The 17,505-nt window shown below is 37.8% G+C and overlaps 1 protein-coding gene across 4 annotated transcripts in view; it reads left to right on the forward strand.

Annotated features, from left to right (window-relative positions):
• DSC2 (desmocollin 2) overlaps nucleotides 1–11,371 on the forward strand; it is a 33,211-nt gene extending 21,840 nt beyond the window's left edge. For 2 of the 4 annotated variants that reach the window (XM_038543609.1, XM_038543610.1), the window contains exons 12-17: nucleotides 3,670–3,900; nucleotides 5,954–6,190; nucleotides 6,738–6,862; nucleotides 8,093–8,350; nucleotides 9,013–9,058; nucleotides 9,145–11,371. In XM_038543609.1, coding sequence (XP_038399537.1) covers nucleotides 3,670–3,900; nucleotides 5,954–6,190; nucleotides 6,738–6,862; nucleotides 8,093–8,350; nucleotides 9,013–9,048 — 887 coding nt within the window. In that variant the 3' untranslated portion in view covers nucleotides 9,049–9,058; nucleotides 9,145–11,371. The remainder of the gene's footprint in view (nucleotides 1–3,669; nucleotides 3,901–5,953; nucleotides 6,191–6,737; nucleotides 6,863–8,092; nucleotides 8,351–9,012; nucleotides 9,059–9,144) is intronic. The other 2 variants (XM_038543607.1, XM_038543608.1) reach the window with 1 other exon arrangement.
• Nucleotides 11,372–17,505: the final 6,134 nt, after the last annotated feature.

Here is a 17,505-nt window from a genome sequence, read left to right on the forward strand (position 1 = left end):
CTTTTCTAAAATCTACACTGGCTAATTTCATTTGGACCCTCCCTACTGCTCTTAATGAAAGATGCTGTCTTGTGAGCACTGAATTCGGGCCTATTCTCACTCTCCATCCTCCTGCTTTTCTGCAGCACTTGCTTCCTCTTTCTAAAACCCTTTTGCAAGGTTTGTTTGTGTACAGGTTTCCACACTTTCCTCTCTCGTCCCTGTGCTTTCTTTCTTTTTTTTTTTTTTTTTAAATTTTTACTTATTTATGATAGTCACAGAGAGAGAGAGAGAGAGGCAGAGACATAGGCAGAGGGAGAAGCAGGCTCCATGCACCGGGAGCCCGACGTGGGATTCGATCCTGGGTCTCCAGGATCGCGCCCTGGGCCAAAGGCAGGTGCTAAACCACTGCGCCACCCAGGGATCCCCCCTGTGCTTTCTGGTAGTACTTTCCACTCACCTGAGCAGAGCGATTTCTTCAGCTTTGGGTTCAGTTTCTCTCTTCTTTTCAGTATCTTCTCAAATTAAATTCTCTTGGCAGTGTCACTCAGATATCTCTTCTATATAACTCAGTTTTAGGTGTCTGTGTTGTTGTGTTATTCCTGCTTTGGAGAGGAGGAGTGTGCTTTCAAAATATTTGAAACATTGAGTAGGAGTGTACCAGCCACAAAAAATCATGAAACCATGTGTAGTTCATTCTCCATGACTTCATATTCAGAATTAGTAATTACTCACATAGAATCGCATTAATATTAGAGAGTGAGCATGGCATGCATACACTCCAGTGAATAAGAGTGTGATTTATTTAACTAACATGAGAAACAGAGCCGTGAAACTGAATTTGATGCCTAAGAGCTTTGGTTTAAATATTGTACACCAATACTAATCACAACGTGCCAAAAAAAAAATAGAGTGTATTGCACGACTCTAAACGTTTAATGGAAGGGAAGTTCAGGCATTTAGCACAACGGTAGAAGAGCAGACATCGTGGAGGTCAGTTTTTAAAGACAATGCAATTAACCGGATTCAGTCAGTGAGCCATGTGCTTTCAACTCTGTGGGTGGATTCCAATGGGAAGAGATGTATGTTCAGGATGTTCCACAGCCCCGGTTTTCAGAGAGATCAAGAAAACAGCGTGTAGTCTGAGAACAAGAGATTTTGAGAGGTGAAATTGTTTTGCCCTATGAAAAGTATGCCAGCTGGAGAAAATACACATCCCCCTGCTCATCTCTCTTCTTTTAAATGGTTGAGATGGTTGTATTTTTCTTACATCTCATTTCTTCTAGTTCCCTTTTCTTTTTGCTGGTCTACGTCTTTTACTAAGTTCTTCAGATGGTGTGGTGTGGGTGATAAACCCTAAGCATCTTATTCTGGAAAATATTGTAACATCATTCTCATGCCTGATTTGAGCATTTGACTTGATGTAAAGCTTTAAGTTTTTTTTTTTTTTTTTTTTCCCCTCAGCACTGCTCAGGTTGTCCTCCATTATCTCCTGGTATCTCCTGCCACTGGGGTTTATTCTACTGCCAATCTTGTGATTGCCCATTTGTAGGTGATATGTCTAGGCACCTTTTTTGGCTCTCTAGGTTGTCTTCTATAGTTTTAATACAATCTTTATGATGTGAGTTTATTTGTGTGTAGGTAGCACTGCAGTCAGAATATATTAAAAAAAATCCATGCTTCTCTTTAATTCTGGGATATTCTCAGCAATTATCTCTTTGAAGAGTGCTTCCCTGCCATTCTATTTATCCTCTTCTTCTAGAGTCCCTATTAGAGGAATGCTGCTGTCTTACTGTTACTGGAATTTAAGCTATAATTTCATTGTTGTCTACACAGGTACCATTTTGTTATGTCTTTGGAGATACTAAATATACAGGTTTCAGAAATGTCTTGCAGAGAGAGAATTCATCTTCTGAGGGTGGTTTTGTTGGTTTTCCTTTTAACATTGATCTTGCTCATTCTGGAATTTCCATCTGCAGGCTTCTGTTCCCTAGGAGGCGTTCGGTTTGCTTTCTGGTTTTATTCATTCCTCTCTCTCACTTCATCCCATGCAGTCTTTTTTTTTTTTTTTTAAGATTTTATTTATTTATTCATGAGAGACACAGAGAGAGAGGCAGAGACACAGGCAGAGGGAGAAGCAGGCTCCATGCAGGGAGCCTGACATGGAACTCCATCCTGGGTCTTCAGGATCAGGCTGAAGGCGGTGCTAAACCGCTGAGTCTCCCGGGCTGCCCAACGTCATGCAGTCTTATTGCTGCCTCCACCTTGTCCTTTTCTGTGGCCCACATTTCAGAACCAGTTCTCCTGTCCATCAGTGACACTATGAGTATCACAGATCCTGTTGTCTTGGTTGAGGTTGTGACTGCAGGGCTGCGCCTGGGGTTTCCGTTTTCCTAGGCTGGCAGCTTCACATAAGACACAGCCCCAGCCAGCAGCAGCAAGTCCATTTATCCTCTTGTCCATCCTTGATGTCTCAAGGCATCCTGATTAAGCAAAAAGAAGCAGCAATTTAGAGACAAAAGTCCAGGATTTGTGTTCAGCTTCAGACTTCACCACTGTGTGAGTGATTTATGGCCTGGACCCATGTCTGATTCATCTTTGAATCCCCTAGATTTTCCAGTATGGTGCCCAGTACAAAGTAGTTATTCAGTAAATTCTTATTAAATATATAGACAGATGCTCTCCTTAGGCTACAGCCATTGTGGTTAGTTTGGTTTACAAGTGATTTTCCACTTCTGGAGTCTTTTCACCCTTCAAACATTTCTTCTTTTTTTAAAAGATTTTATTTATTTATTTATTCATGAGAGACACACAGAGAGGCAGAGACACAGGCAAGGGGAGAAGCAGGCTCCGATCCCAGGACTCTAGGATCACGACCTGAGCCAAAGGCAGATGCTCACCACGGAGCCACCCAGGGGCTCCCCTTCAGATGTTTCTGTGTACTATTTTGTTCTCATCTTCCATATCCGTATCTTCTACCTTTCAGTTCCCCTGCTCCAAAGCCTTATGCACTTTCTATATGCATATGAAATTCCAGGTTCCTAGGTTGGTGTTCAGGGACTCTTGGCTCTTCTCTGCCATGTCAGTTCTAACCACTCTGCCTTCCCCTTCATTATGTCTAGAACATGGATATGTACCTTGGGATTTTCCACCTCCTCAGATTTCTCTGTGCTTTTAAAGTACCAGAAGTGCCCTTGTTCACATTTTCTCCTTTCAAAAATCAGTCAAAAATCAACCTCCATAAAAGTTTCCATGTCTGTTGCAACTATTTAGTGAATGAAGGACAAATCTTTTTTAATAATAAATTTATTTTTTATTGGTGTTCAATTTGCCAACATACAGAATAACACCCAGTGCTCATCCCGTCAAGTGCCCCCCTCAGTGCCCGTCACCCATTCACCGCCACCCCCCACCCTCCTCCCCTTCCACCACCCCTAGTTTGTTTCCCAGAGTTAGGACTCTTCATGAAGGACAAATCTAATAGCAGTTATGTCAAACAGCACAACCTATTGAAAGTGATCATTTTTTTTTAAACATTCCTTAAGGGAGTAGCCTGTGACTGTCTTTGTCACTGCCATTTCTAGGTTACAAGTGCCACATTCATTTTTAAAACTATTTTTTCAATGTATAACTTCCCAGTGAAAACTCAGAACATTAAAAATAATTATATTATTATGTCCAATTTTTCAGATGGGAGATCATGTACTGGGACACTGGGAATCATACTTCAAGATGTGAACGATAATGGCCCATCAATACCAAAACACACAGTGGTAATCTGCAAAACCGTCTTGTCACCATCTGCGGACATTGTTGCTATAGACCCTGATGAGCCTATCAATGGCCCACCCTTTGACTTCAGATTGGAGAATATTCCTGATTCAGACATAGAAAGAACATGGAGATTAACAAAAATTAACGGTATGTAAATATCATTAATACCAACTTAGCTCTTAGTCTGTACTTCTGACTTTAACCATGAGAGGAACTATGGTGACAGGAAAAAATGGAGGGGCCCCCTATCCATTTAGCTGCACCACTCCCTCCATCAGCTGTAAACTCTTTAGTGTCTTCCACATGTCCTGACTGTCCTACGCACTGGCCCTGAAGTCCTGGTCCCCCAGCACTCCAGCGTTCACAACTTTCAGATCTGCTGTAAACTGAGGGGGTTTGCCTTTAAAGTGTCCTTGAATGCGAATTTTAACCCCAGGCTTCCGATGAATATTCCTCCATTTTCTCTTAAGACAAATTAGAAAACTAAGTTGCAAGCCAGGGGAAGAAGAACGGGAAGGGAGAAGAAAATCGAGGATGCATAGAAGCCACGGTGACAAGTTACGGCCCCATGTCCCAAATCCTGCTCTGTGAATGGATAACATTTTCAGTATTTTTAACAATATTCTGGTATGTGTGTGTTTGTGTGTGTGTGTGTTTGTGTGTGTGTGTGTATGTAAGGTTATCAACTTTCTTGAGAAGAACTAACTTTATTTTTAGATTTCCTGCTTTCTACTGATTGGGTAGTCATAACATCATTTCTTTTTAGATCATTTGAAAGAAGTTATTTATTTATTTATTTATTTATTTATTTATTGTTCCTACTTCATACAGTAAAACATTGGTAAGATTATGTTGGTCAAAACTTTGTGACTTTAAAGTTCTACTCATCTGTGAAATAACACAAAAGTCTGGGAAACATCAAGTTACGAATAATGAATCCTAAAGAGGCTTTGAAGTCAAGATAGGCTATGTTAAATGCCGGCTCCACTGTTTATTAGTGATATAAATATTACCGTGCTATTTATTCTCTTTGGGCCTTAATTTACTCATCTGTAAAATGAGATTATTTGGGGGAGTAAACAAGATAATTAATGCATCAGCCCATGACACATTATGCATCCTAAATTTTGGTTTTGTTAGTCTTATTTTTTACACATAGACTTACCAACTTAACCATGCTTTCTTTTAAAATGGACTTATTCACTGATTTCTTTGCCCGAACCCCCAAATTTATATTTAGAGCTTCAAACACCCTAAAAATAAATAGGACTGTCACACTAGGCCAGTTAAGTGAGGAGAGATTATTCTTAGGCATTGGCATGCAGCATTTATATTCAGAATAGTATTATATCTTTAGATCTGTACCCAAGACTGAATTAGAGATTGACCTGGATATTTTCTATCCTTGACCAAAAAAAATACATCAAAACTAAAAACTAGACAGTTGGTTCCAGGGTCTTATAGAATGATGAGATGGTACAGCAGCAGGACAACTCATGTCTGCCAGTATGTTCAAGGTTAGCCATGTTCTGAGTTGTCAGAATCAGGCTGACAGTAAGCCACAACTGTTTTTTATGTTTGTTTGGCACAATATATGAAAACAAAGTAAGGGGAAACATCCAGAATTTCAGACTATTACCCTGTGATGAGCCATGTATAAAAGAAAATTGCACTGAAGGCAAATATTTTCAAAGATGTGGTAAAGACCAGTCTTTTTTTTTTTTCTGAAGATTTTATTTATTTATTTATGAGAGACACAGAGAGGGAGGCAAAGACATAGGCAGAGAGAGAAGAAGACTCCCTGCAGGGAGCCTGATGTGGGACTTGATCCCAGGACTCTAGGACCCTGGGATCATGTCCTGAGCCGAAGGCAGATGCTCAACCACTGAGCCATCCAGGCATCCCCAAACCAATGTCTTAACAAGCCTATTACTTATGATAGAAGGTCTATTTATGGACAGAAAGATATATTACTATAAAAGCCAAAGGACATTCATGTAAGAGGGAGAAGAGAGAAACTTATATACGTAGTATGTTTACCGTTGCTCTAGATTAGAACTTCCAGTCCACTCATCTTCTCAATCCTGTAGCAATTGTGCCTTCCCATCAGGAAGATACATTTGTTGGGAAATAGGGTGAATATCCTACCACTAGGAGGGATTAGTGACATTCTCTATCACTCCGTTTCATTTTCTTTCAGATACGGCAGCTCGTCTTTTCTATGAGAAGGACCTTCCATTTGGAACATATCGAATATCTGTCAGAGTTGCCGATAGACATGGCCGGTCACTCATCACTCCGTTAAAAGTACTTTTATGTGACTGTGTTACTGAAAATGACTGCACGCTTCGCACAGATGCGAGGACTGGTGGCGGAGATGTGAGACTTGGAAAGTGGGCCATCCTTGCAATATTGTTGGGCATAGCGTTGCTCTTTTGTAAGTTCCTTCACCAACTCAAATAAGAGCCTTTGAAATAACTTTCGAGACACATTCTTAGAATCAGCACTGCTATCTGTAGCTGTTCATTTGTATATAGTTCTATTTCTATTTAATACAACATATTTGTTTTTGTTTTTTTTTTTAAAGATTTTGTTTATGTGAGAGAGAGAGGGAACATGAGCAGGGCCAGGGAGAGAGAGAAGCAGGTGGGGCTGGGTCCCAGGACCCAGGATCATGACCTGAGTTAAAGGCAGATGCTTAACTGACTGAGCCACCCAGATGCTTCAACACAACACATTTAATTTATATACTGAAAGTACTGTTCTAGTGTTATCTCAACATAGACGTAAAATTTAGTGCAGAAATACGGCATTTAGCACGTCTTCGTGGGATACCTGGTTAGGGAAGACTTTCCTGTTGTGTGCTACTTCTCCACAAGCCATCGTATTTATGTTTTCTGGAAAATCATCTTTGTATTAGTCATCCTGAATTACAACTCCACATTGTTTTATGATAAACTGAAATAACTTCTTTCATCCTCCAGGTATCCTATTTACCTTAGTCTGTGGGGGTACTGGGGCAGCTAAACAGCCCAAAGTATTTCCTGATGATTTAGCCCAGCAGAACCTCATTGTGTCAAATACAGAAGCTCCAGGAGATGACAAAATAGTAAGTAGTTTGTTCTTTTTAAAATAAATACAAAGGACAAACTTGGTTTAATCAATTCTTTTCTGAGAGAAGTCCTTTTGATCAGGTGACTTAGAATATGTAAAATTTCATCAGCCCTATGGAATAGATAAAATGACCTTGATTCTCATGGTGGTGTGTGGCCTTTCAATGTGGTCATATAGTGTTCCTTAATAGTAAAAATCCTTTAGCACATCATTATTATTTCTACTTAAAATGTTCCATGATTTCAACTTTAAATCCAGTCTTTTTTAAATATTGAAACTGCTGTTTGTGCTGTAAAAATATTTCATTTAATTATTCACAGGTCATCAGCATAATTATTTTATTTTATTTTTTTTTCTGGCAGCAGCAATAAAAATGACTACAAGCTTTGATCAGTGTGGGAAGAACTTTAATGGAGTCTTCCTGGTTCTAATATGGTTAGAAAGAAGCCTGAGATCAAATATATGAAACAGCATTGCTAGCAAATGACTACAGAGCTCCAACTTTGATTTCTAGCCTACTACGTGGATGAGGAACATGTAAATTTTTTACAAAAGGCATAATGATAAGAACAGGAAAGATTTAGAAAGCAAAAGTGTGTTGACATTTAATAAAGTATTGGAAAAAAACACCTTAGACTTTCCTACAAAAGCACAGCATAGAAAATTAGTGACCAGAACGTTGGTGTTCTTATTTTCCCTGCTGATTTATTTGTATTTATTGAGATCACAAGGGTTTAATACTGAAGCTAAGATTTTTATGGCAACTCTTTTTCCTGTATTTTTGTTCTAGTCAAGGGAAATGAGATTAGACACTGAATAAGAATACTCATCATCATTTCTGTTTCTGCTCTAGTCAGGTGAAGGAGTGAATTTAAAACAAACAGGGTAAATATATGTGAGGCATTGATACTGGAATCCTCATTTTGAGCCTTGAGATTTTGGAAGGATTTAACAAACAACAATGTACAGTATTCTAAGAAATATTTAAAGAAGGAATATATATTCAGCTTTCTGATTTGTTTCAAGGTTTAGACCGCTTGATATCTGCAGTTTGCAGATGCATTGGATACTGCATCAAGTCCTGGGTGAGACTCAGGATTGTGAAGAGAGCAAGATTTAGTTCTTGCTCTCAGAGAGCCTACCTTCTAACACAAAAATGTATGACATTATCTGCATGTTATTGTTGTTCGTTTTACAATTTGTACACAAATTGTTTTCATTTCAGTGTTCCACGGATGGCTTCACAACCCATACTGTGGGCAGTTCGGCTCAGGGAGTGTGTGGCACCATGGGATCAGGAGTGAAAAATGGAGGGCAGGAGAGCATTGAAATGGTGAAAGGTGGACATCAGACCCTGGAATCATGCCGGGGGACTGGGCATCATCACACCCTGGATTCCTGTAGGGGAGGACATGTGGAGGTGGACACCTGCAGATACACCTACTCCGAATGGCATAATTTCACTCAGCCCCGCCTTGGTGAAGTGAGTTTGAGTTTCCCTGAGTGTCCTACGAATTTATTTTCATTTCTCTTCAGCTTTCTAAATTACTACAATTTAGTGGCCTGACCTTTATTTTCCATTAAATATTAAATCTATTAATTGGAAAATTGTTTTTCCTTAATTTCAATTTAGTAATGCTCAGATATTAAGTGGGTATTTATTTTTCCTCTTATTTTGTTTGGTGTTTAATTCTTACAAAATAGTGTTAGATATTTATTTATTTATGTATTGGACATGAAATGTCATATTTATTTGGTATAAGAACAATTGAAAAGAATCTTTATCCCAGTTTATATGTTTTTTTTTTAAATATAGAAGCTATCTGTGGGATGATACTTAAATTATTTTTTTCCATGACTTTGTAATACTATTTCCCACATGACAAATCATATCACAGAAACCAGAAATGTGGTACGAGGCAATTAAAGCCTTATGGTCACTAAGCCTATTGGGCTCATATCAACTTGGGTTCAGTTTAATGGGTGCATTTCACTTTAGACATGATTTTGAAAGGGAAACTAATGATTACTTAATATGAATCCTTGTATACTTGTTGCCGCGTGTGAGTTTTTAGAAGCATGCTGTATAGTGAATTTAGAGATGATTTATGATATAGACCAATCATGTGCATTTTTTATATGTAGGAATCCATTAGAGGACACACTCTGATTAAAAATTAAACAATGAAAGGTAAATCAAAGCAATTATTTTTATGTTAGTAAGTTTTGGTGTTTAAAATAATAATAATAAAATATATTGTGTTTCTCCCCTGGCAGAAGGTGCAACTGTGTAATCAAGATGACAAGCATAAGCATGCTCAAGACTATGTCCTTACATATAACTATGAAGGAAAAGGATCCGTGGCTGGTTCTATAGGTTGTTGCAGTGAACGACAAGAAGAAGATGGGCTTGAATTTTTGGATCATTTGGAACCCAAATTTAGGACACTAGCAGAAGCATGCATCAAGAGATGAGTGTATTCTGATAAATCTACAAAATCCAGTGACTTTATCTCCTTCCAACCACCACTTTTTTCATTACCAGCCAGATTTAAAAAAAAAAAATACAAGATGTTATGTTTTGGGTTTTCCCCTCTTTATTTTGATGGGATCTCTTTAGCCAAATGCATGTTTACAAGATAATGCTATAAATATGTATCCAAATTTCCCAAGTTTTACAAAGTTATTTATTAGTGTCTTCCATCCAAGGAGACCTACAGATAGGAAAATTAAGGAAGTCTGCATTATTGTTTACATTTGAGTCTAATGATAATAACCACTTTATAGTGCAATAAAATGTAATGAATTCAAGTGTATGTCATACACTACTTAAAGTATGACCTAATAGAAAATTGTCAAGAACTTGCTTTAATATTATTTTCACTTACCTAATTAGTTAATCGTGTGGTGCTTGAAAACTGCCATTCTCCTAAACATTATAAAATGTATATTGCATTCTTGATAATGTTTTCTTCTTACAACATTACCTTTCTTTTTAATGCAAAGAGAGAGTCCCAGGCAGGCATTAACTATTAATACAATTCCATTTTGGTGGAGTTTAGTTTCTATGTTTTATTCTATATAAAATCCTGCACTGAGTCTATGTTTCTTTCTTAACCTCTCTTGTCAGCAAAATTTAAGTTTAAAAACTGCTAGAATGTATTTTTACTTCTGCATGGTTTTGGTCCTTGATATCTCTCTCTCTATATATATATATATGTGTGTGTGTGTGTGTGTGTGTGTGTGTACTCCTCTCTCTCTCTCTCTCACTATCTTTCTCTTCTCTTTATTTTTTAAATTTCTACTTGGGTTGGAGAGTCTAGTATTTTAAAAAGCCATCTCTCTTCTCTTCTAAAGTGAGTGATTCTGTTTGTGTTTTATGTAAGTGTAGTAATCTCTGTTTATCGGAGTAATGTTATAATGTTGACGTTATTGTTTCAGATATCTTGGTCATTGCTTCATTATTTCCTCAACAAAAGAACTTTAACTTTGCCATTGAAAATGTAAAAATAAGTCATGCTTTTATTAGATGCAATATTCTATGTTAACAAAAGGGTATTTAAAATTAGCATATGTGCGGTTAGTATATAATAGCATATTTACAGTTTATATCTTCAATGCAAGGGTATAGTTTTTAAATGAGAAATAATGATGGTTTTGAAATAAGCTTTGAGGTACAGGGATTGTGAAAGTTCTCCAGGAATAAGTATTTTACAACTTTTTAGATGAACTGCCTAGTCATATCTATCAGAGTTTTTTTGTTTCATATTTTAAGATTACAGTTTTTAACAAATGTAGTATGGGCCAATCTATTTATATTTTGAAACAATAAGACAAAATTAAACTTAACAGCCAACCAAATTTCAGACCATGTTTCACAGCTGATTTCAGCTAATGAATTTTTTATGTATACTAACTCCATGGACATTTTAAATGTATTTCTGATAGTTACAATTGTTAATAATGTGCCTATCTAAAATTCACAAGTTTGGCTTGTAACAATTATTTTTAAAGGTTAACATTGGGTAATTTTCCATTATCAATTTATCTTTTTAATAGTTTTATTATTGTTCGGTCAAAATACTATTTCTCAAAGTTTTAAATAAATCATGTCCACAATGTGTGTATTACTAGTTATGAGAAAGTAAATCAAGTAGTTTTAAAATATTAGTGTGAGTTTGTTAATCATGTGTCTGATATGACCTTATAAGATTGCATTTGTTTTACTTTGAGAAATGAGTCTGTTCTTTAGAATCGTGTTCTACATTTTTTAGAATTTTAGAGTTTGATGTGGAGAGATCACTGGTCCATTGTTATCACCAAATGTATATAATTTTGCTATTCTAAAGGTTGTGATGCTACGGGATATTGGTTACATAGTTTCTCTGTGTCTGTGTGTTTTTTTTCAAAATTTCATCATAAAATGGGGGATGGTAATATAATTCCTTTCCTAGGGTGACTGTAAGACATTGGAATAAAAAATAGCTTTTAAGCATGAAATTCATATAGAGTGGTCCACCTAAAAGGCACTCCTATAATACTAAATGATTAAAATATGTCACATGTACATCCTGATTCATATTAACAAAAATCAACTAAAATAGGGTAATTGAAAGTTGCTTTGCTTTACTTTAGAATGTCTGTTAATTTGAGAATATGTCTCTTCGTTATGATTACCTCATGACAGGGTCTTATAGATCCAGTGGTTCAGATCATATATTGCAAAGATTTCTGAAGCATCTGAGAAGGATTGCTTAATTTGAAATACTATGAAACTATTTAGTTTAAATTGGATGGAAAGGAGAACATCTACTTCTTAAAAATGGGCACTAATTCTAAAACCCTATAAAACTTACATATTCTTAAGACTCTTCCTGTCATGCCCTTTCTGGGCTTCACTTCTAGCTAGAGAGATTCCTTGTCTCTGAGACAAGCAGTTGCTTGCCAGGGAATTTAAGGCAGTTGGCAGTCACCATAGTAACCCTAAAAGTACAAAGACTCCAGAGAGTGCCTTGATGCGAATCCCAACTCCACCCTTACCATTTGTGGGATTTGAGTAGTCACTTAACTTTGAGTCTAATTTCCTCTACTATATGATCTATATTTGAAGGGATTGTAGAAGTCTATTCTATAGTTTTGTTGTCAGAGTTAAAAGAGTTAATTCATGGAAAGAATTGGTGCAGAAGGAGCACTCAATATACATTAGCTGCTATTATTATCATAAGAGAAGAAAATGCCTTAGTTGGGATAATCATAGCTTCAGTCTCAAGTTGCATTGTGCCTTACAGCTGACATTTTGCCATCATATTCCCATTCATCTTTCCCAGAAGCGTGACTTGTATTTTACCTGTGATGGCCTTTGGGAACTTCATGGCTCATAATTGTTTCTAGATCTCTCATTCTTGGTATTCAGAAAGCTACATCTTATCCATAGACCACAAATCAGTGTGATAGGTCTTGAGACTTAAATGAAAAACAGATAAAATTTCTAGTAATCAGATTTTGCCTCCTTGAGAGATTTCCCCTAAGAAATGGGAAGGGCTACTTCAACAGGTGGAAGGCAACAGAGCTGTATTGTTAGTTCAATTTAGTCTGTATTTGGGTTATCCCTGAAATCATTTTCTGCTTTATTTTTTGGATCCCCTATCTTAAAGATATTTTTTTATCTTGTTCCTGATTGTGTTGTGCAGAATCTGACTTTGAGTATAGGCCTCCCTTTTAGTCTCCATCTCCAGCTTTTCTTGGGTTCCACATTGAAGTCTTGACACCAGACTTTGCCCTGGTCAACCCCTTAGGCAGCAACGTACTGGAAATCCAATATTTTTTTTGTGTGTGTCTACAGCCATCATACTTATAACTACCTTGAATAATTGAAGCTCCAAGACCCCATGCAGACATCATAAAACTCAATTCCTTTTTTATCTTGTTTGCATAGCACATTCTGTTTGTTGCCCCAACTGCTGAACTTTCTGAGAATTTTAAATACAAGTTTATTTATTCATTCATTTATATATGGTCATTTAATGCCTTCCCAGTACAGCCATATGAGGCCTTTGTAACACAGATTGTGCTGGTATGACAAGGTACAAGATGAATTAGCTACTCTTCCCACCCACACACTTTACTGCAAGACGTGGTACAATGTAGTTTTGAGTGGATGTGAATATGGAATGGTCCAATGCTTGTAAAACACATCGCATGATACTTGGCACATGGTAAGTGCTCAATACAAGTAAAGAAAATTCCAGATGATGCAAAAGAACTTTACTATTCTAGTGAGTCAAGTTGTTTCCATTACTCCCAAGTCCAGTGTTCATGAGCATGAGTACCCTACCTTTATTGTCCTCCATTCCTCTTCATATGTTTCTTCCACAGTATCCTTGCTCAGATCCTCAGCATCACTCAGCTCCAACAGTGGTTGTACCTCCAAACTCTTCCCTCTTCCATCCTTTCACCTGTCGCCAAAGAACAAATATGATCATGGCATTCCCCTGCATAGGGCCTTCTGTGATTTTAGAGGATAAATTTGAAATGCAAATCACACTCAAATACCAGTCTTCCCTTGCCCCCCACACACATACTCTGTTTTGTGCCTTGCTCATAATAAGGCCTGCTTTTGCAGTGTCTACTTATTATCCACTTCCTTCTTGAAAAAATATGACTTTTTAAAAGATTTAGTTCAAAAACCATCTCTTCTAGCTACATGACATTTATGTGTCTAGGGCACATTTGCTCTAAACACACAAAATTTTACAAAATTTTCACTTATAGGTGTATAGTCATGTGTGTATATGCATGTGTAAGTGCATGTGCGTGTGTGTGTGTGTGTGTGTGTGTGTGTTCTTTTCATATGGGAAGCTTATTGAAGACAAGGAAAAGTGTTCCCATTTGTATGCACATCAAACTCTGGTCCATCGGTACATTCTGGTGAGTCAAATTGTATTGCCCACATCACAAAGGAAAAAGGAGGAAGATTACAAATTAAGTTATTTGATTCCTAGCAAACTATCTAATAGTCCCTTGACATAAATTTTCTATTTGAGATGTGATGTATATTAGATTCTGCATTGAATTCTTTTTTCACCATTGGGACATTGAATGCATAGACCATCAAACATTCACATTCACTACTTAAAAAGTGAAATGGTGAGGTTTTGGAATGCCTTCTGCTTCTCCCTTGTGGTGGTGGGAGTGGAAAATTCTGGTTCAGGTTAGTTAATTCCTTCCTACCTCCAACAATTGCCTGACCTCAGAACCAGCTACACGACACTGAAATATAGCCTTTGATTGTTCTTTTTGTTTTGTTCACTGTTTTTTGTTTTTTTTTGTTTTGTTTTGTTTTGTTTTAAGTAATCTCTTTGCCCAACTTGGGCCACAACCTCACAACCCTGAAGTCAAGAGTCACATGCTCTACTGACTAATCCAGTCAGGCACCCTTTGAATTCTTGTTATTTTTGAAGTGGTGTTCTTCATTTTACTCATATTGTATTGCTGCCAAAACAATCTCTTTCATTTTGCCTCCACAATAGCCAAGTACAAAGATTTATTGTGAATTTAAGAACATTGTCCCCATTTGTTCAACATTAAAAAAGGAAATTAAGGGAAAGAATGAACCAGAGGCCTTTGGTCAAACTTGGGGAAAAAGCCTTAGCATATTCCTGGCCAATTGCCACAATACTTTCTTCTGTGAATAGATGAATTTGGAAAACTGTCACAGGAGAGCCTGGTAGAGCAAGGCTCAGACCACCTTATCCTCAGGGAATCATTTATATGTTACAACAAAGGAATAGGGCAGAAAGTAAAATGTCCTATGTCTTCCATTATGTCATAAGAATTTGTGTGTGCTTATCACTTTCCAGTATCTCTGTAGAGAGAAAACCTGACTCTCTATTCACTGAGTGAGAAAGGAAAAGCTGAGATTGGGTAACATTGGTGTCCATTATCTTGGAAATGTTACAGAAAGGAAGGTCACAATAAAGGAGAAAAGATGGCATAGCCACATGCATAGTGCTTGTCCCTTCCCAACTTTTTTTTTTGTCCACCCATCCTGGATGAGAGGAGCGTGGGAGACAGTGATGTCCAGTCTCTGCCTAGACCTTTGGAACATTACAGCAGTTGAGATCAGATAATTCATTATTAGATGGTTGAAAAGCTGCCCCAGATAATTCATCATTAGATGGTTGAAAAGCTGCCCCAGATAATACCCAATTGCTACTTAATGTTCTCTTGAAGAGGAAATAAAGAAGTTCTTATGGATGCCTCTGAGTTTGGAATCACTTATTCTGACACTAATCAATAATATTTATTACTTTGGGAGCCTGGCAAGAAGATTTTGGCCCAAGATTCTCATTTTAAAAGTAAAGTATTATAGTTAAGATTAGACCTTCCTCTGACCACCATCTGAACAGAACTTGGAACCTGTGAGAAACAGTCACTTTTATTGAACATGTTGAGAACACTAACTACAAAGTTAGTAGAAAGTGGGGGGGTGCTTAGATGGCTCGGTTGGAAGACCATGTGACCCTTCATCTTGGAATCCTGAGTTTAAGCCCCACGTTGGGTGTAGAGCCTACATAAATGAATGAATGAATGAATGAATGAATGAATTAATTAATTTAAAAAACAAAGTTCGTAGAAAGTGACAACAAAATAGCTTTCCTGGTACCTGACTATATGCCTACTATGAATATTACTAGTTCTTCAGTTTCTGTGTTTTTGTTCTTGTAAATGTTCAGGTGGGATCCTTGCATTAGAGTTGTTTAGAGGAGTAAGAATCTGGCATAACCTTATGTGCAAGTTAAGACTACAGCTTACCAGTTAGGAAAGTGAGTAGCTTGTAACAGTGAAGGACAAACACAAATATGACACTTGAAAAAGTGCAGGAAAAGAACCAATTATTGTTGTGGCATTGGCTAAATAATTTAGTAAACACAAAATAACTTATTGATGGAAAACGTTGTCTAGTGACAGAAAGGCTTGGGAAACTGGGCAGCCTGAAAAGAAAAGACAAATCAAGAATAATAAATTGTGAGTAAGTAAAAATAATGAATAGGTAATTGATAATCAATAAAAAGAGTTAATAGCAATACATCAATAAAGGTTGAAGTAAATAATTTACTGCCTACAGGGAACTGGTGGGAAAAGCTACTTTTCTAGTCCTGAGCTAGTTGACAGGCATCTGATCTGGGGGATATGCTGCTTCCCCAAGCTGGTGTTGAGGGACAGTCCTCCTAAACACGTGGGAGAAAAGAAGGCTGATGGGCCAGTGAATCAGAGGATGACGTGGAGATAAATGACACATGGGATCTGGAAGTCAGCCCACTCACACCTGTAAACCTTCATGCTTGAGCAATGGCCTTTGAACAGACAGATGCATACAATGAGCTCCCGGGGACATGAGAATGTCCAGGAGAAACTACAGCCTCGCCCAGTGGGAGGAGATTTCCATTCTGAAAGAGCCTGAAGCGAAGAATTATGGGATAATTCCACAATGAGAGGGACTAATATTTCACCCTGTGTCAGGGCTTTGTTATACTGCTTTGGGCCGGTTCCTGGGAGAAGTTATCAGCCATACAATGGCATTTTGTTTTCCGTGTAGAAATCACCATTCTTTCCAGTCCAGTGAGAAGTCACTAGAAGACCACTTGCCTGCCTTAAAAAGGACTGTTTGTAAAAGAAATTTGTAAGGGTGTCTGAAGATTTTAGTGGAAGAAGAGTAAATCCATTATACTAGTTCTTGAATCATTAATTAATAAGGAAAGATTACAAGGAGTCTTTCTGAGCCTGGCACATTCTATTTGGATTGGATGATTGTTATGGTGTTACTTATATTGGATAATTCGGAATTGGGGAAATGTACAAATGTCTGAATTTTGTACGATTGCTGCTGAGATTATAGTGAGAAGCCACACCTCTGTGGACAGGAGTGAGTTTTCTCCTGAAGGGAATGTACAGTCCCTCTGTCAATCACTCTGGGTAGAAATTAATCCTAGAGTATCAACCAAGGACCTGACAGACGCAACATAGAAAAGAGGAAGTGGACACTTCTTTGCCCTGTAAGGCCAGAGTCATTTTGATCTAGACTTGAGGTTCTCTTAGTTGCCTGGAGCATTTCCATGGGGAGGGAGAGATTGCTGGGAGGTGTACTTGCCAGGGGAAGACAGGAAGGGAGGGAGGCAGACAGGGATTCTGGGATGGCTCTTATCCTGGGCAGCAGTGCAGCATTAGAGGTTCTTCTTCTCCTTCTCTGCCTCCCTCCCCCCTCTCACCCCATCCTCTTCCTCCTCCTTCTCCTTCTTCAATTTTATAGGTTATTCTTAACTTCAGTTGTCTATTATCCTCAAGTCTCTAGTAGTTTTTTGAAATGACCCAAAAGTCAAGGCTGTTCTCAGTGGTGTTCTGGGAAATTAGTGGGGAGCCCTAGTCACACTTTGGAAAGATGATACAGAAAAAGCAGTGTCTTCTCTTGGAACCTGAGTGGCTGTAGCAGAGATGGTTACTCTTGGAGGAAAAAGACCACTTGTTTCCCAAGTATGAGGAGGGAGTCTCTCTGAAAGAGTAAGTGGATAGATGAAGGAGGGCTAACTCCCAAAAATAAAGTCTGCGAGAGCTCCTGGCATTTGAGTACACATTTAACAC

Source organism: Canis lupus, chromosome 7, assembly GCF_011100685.1.
Source record: "Canis lupus familiaris isolate Mischka breed German Shepherd chromosome 7, alternate assembly UU_Cfam_GSD_1.0, whole genome shotgun sequence".
Taxonomy (NCBI): domain Eukaryota; kingdom Metazoa; phylum Chordata; class Mammalia; order Carnivora; family Canidae; genus Canis; species Canis lupus.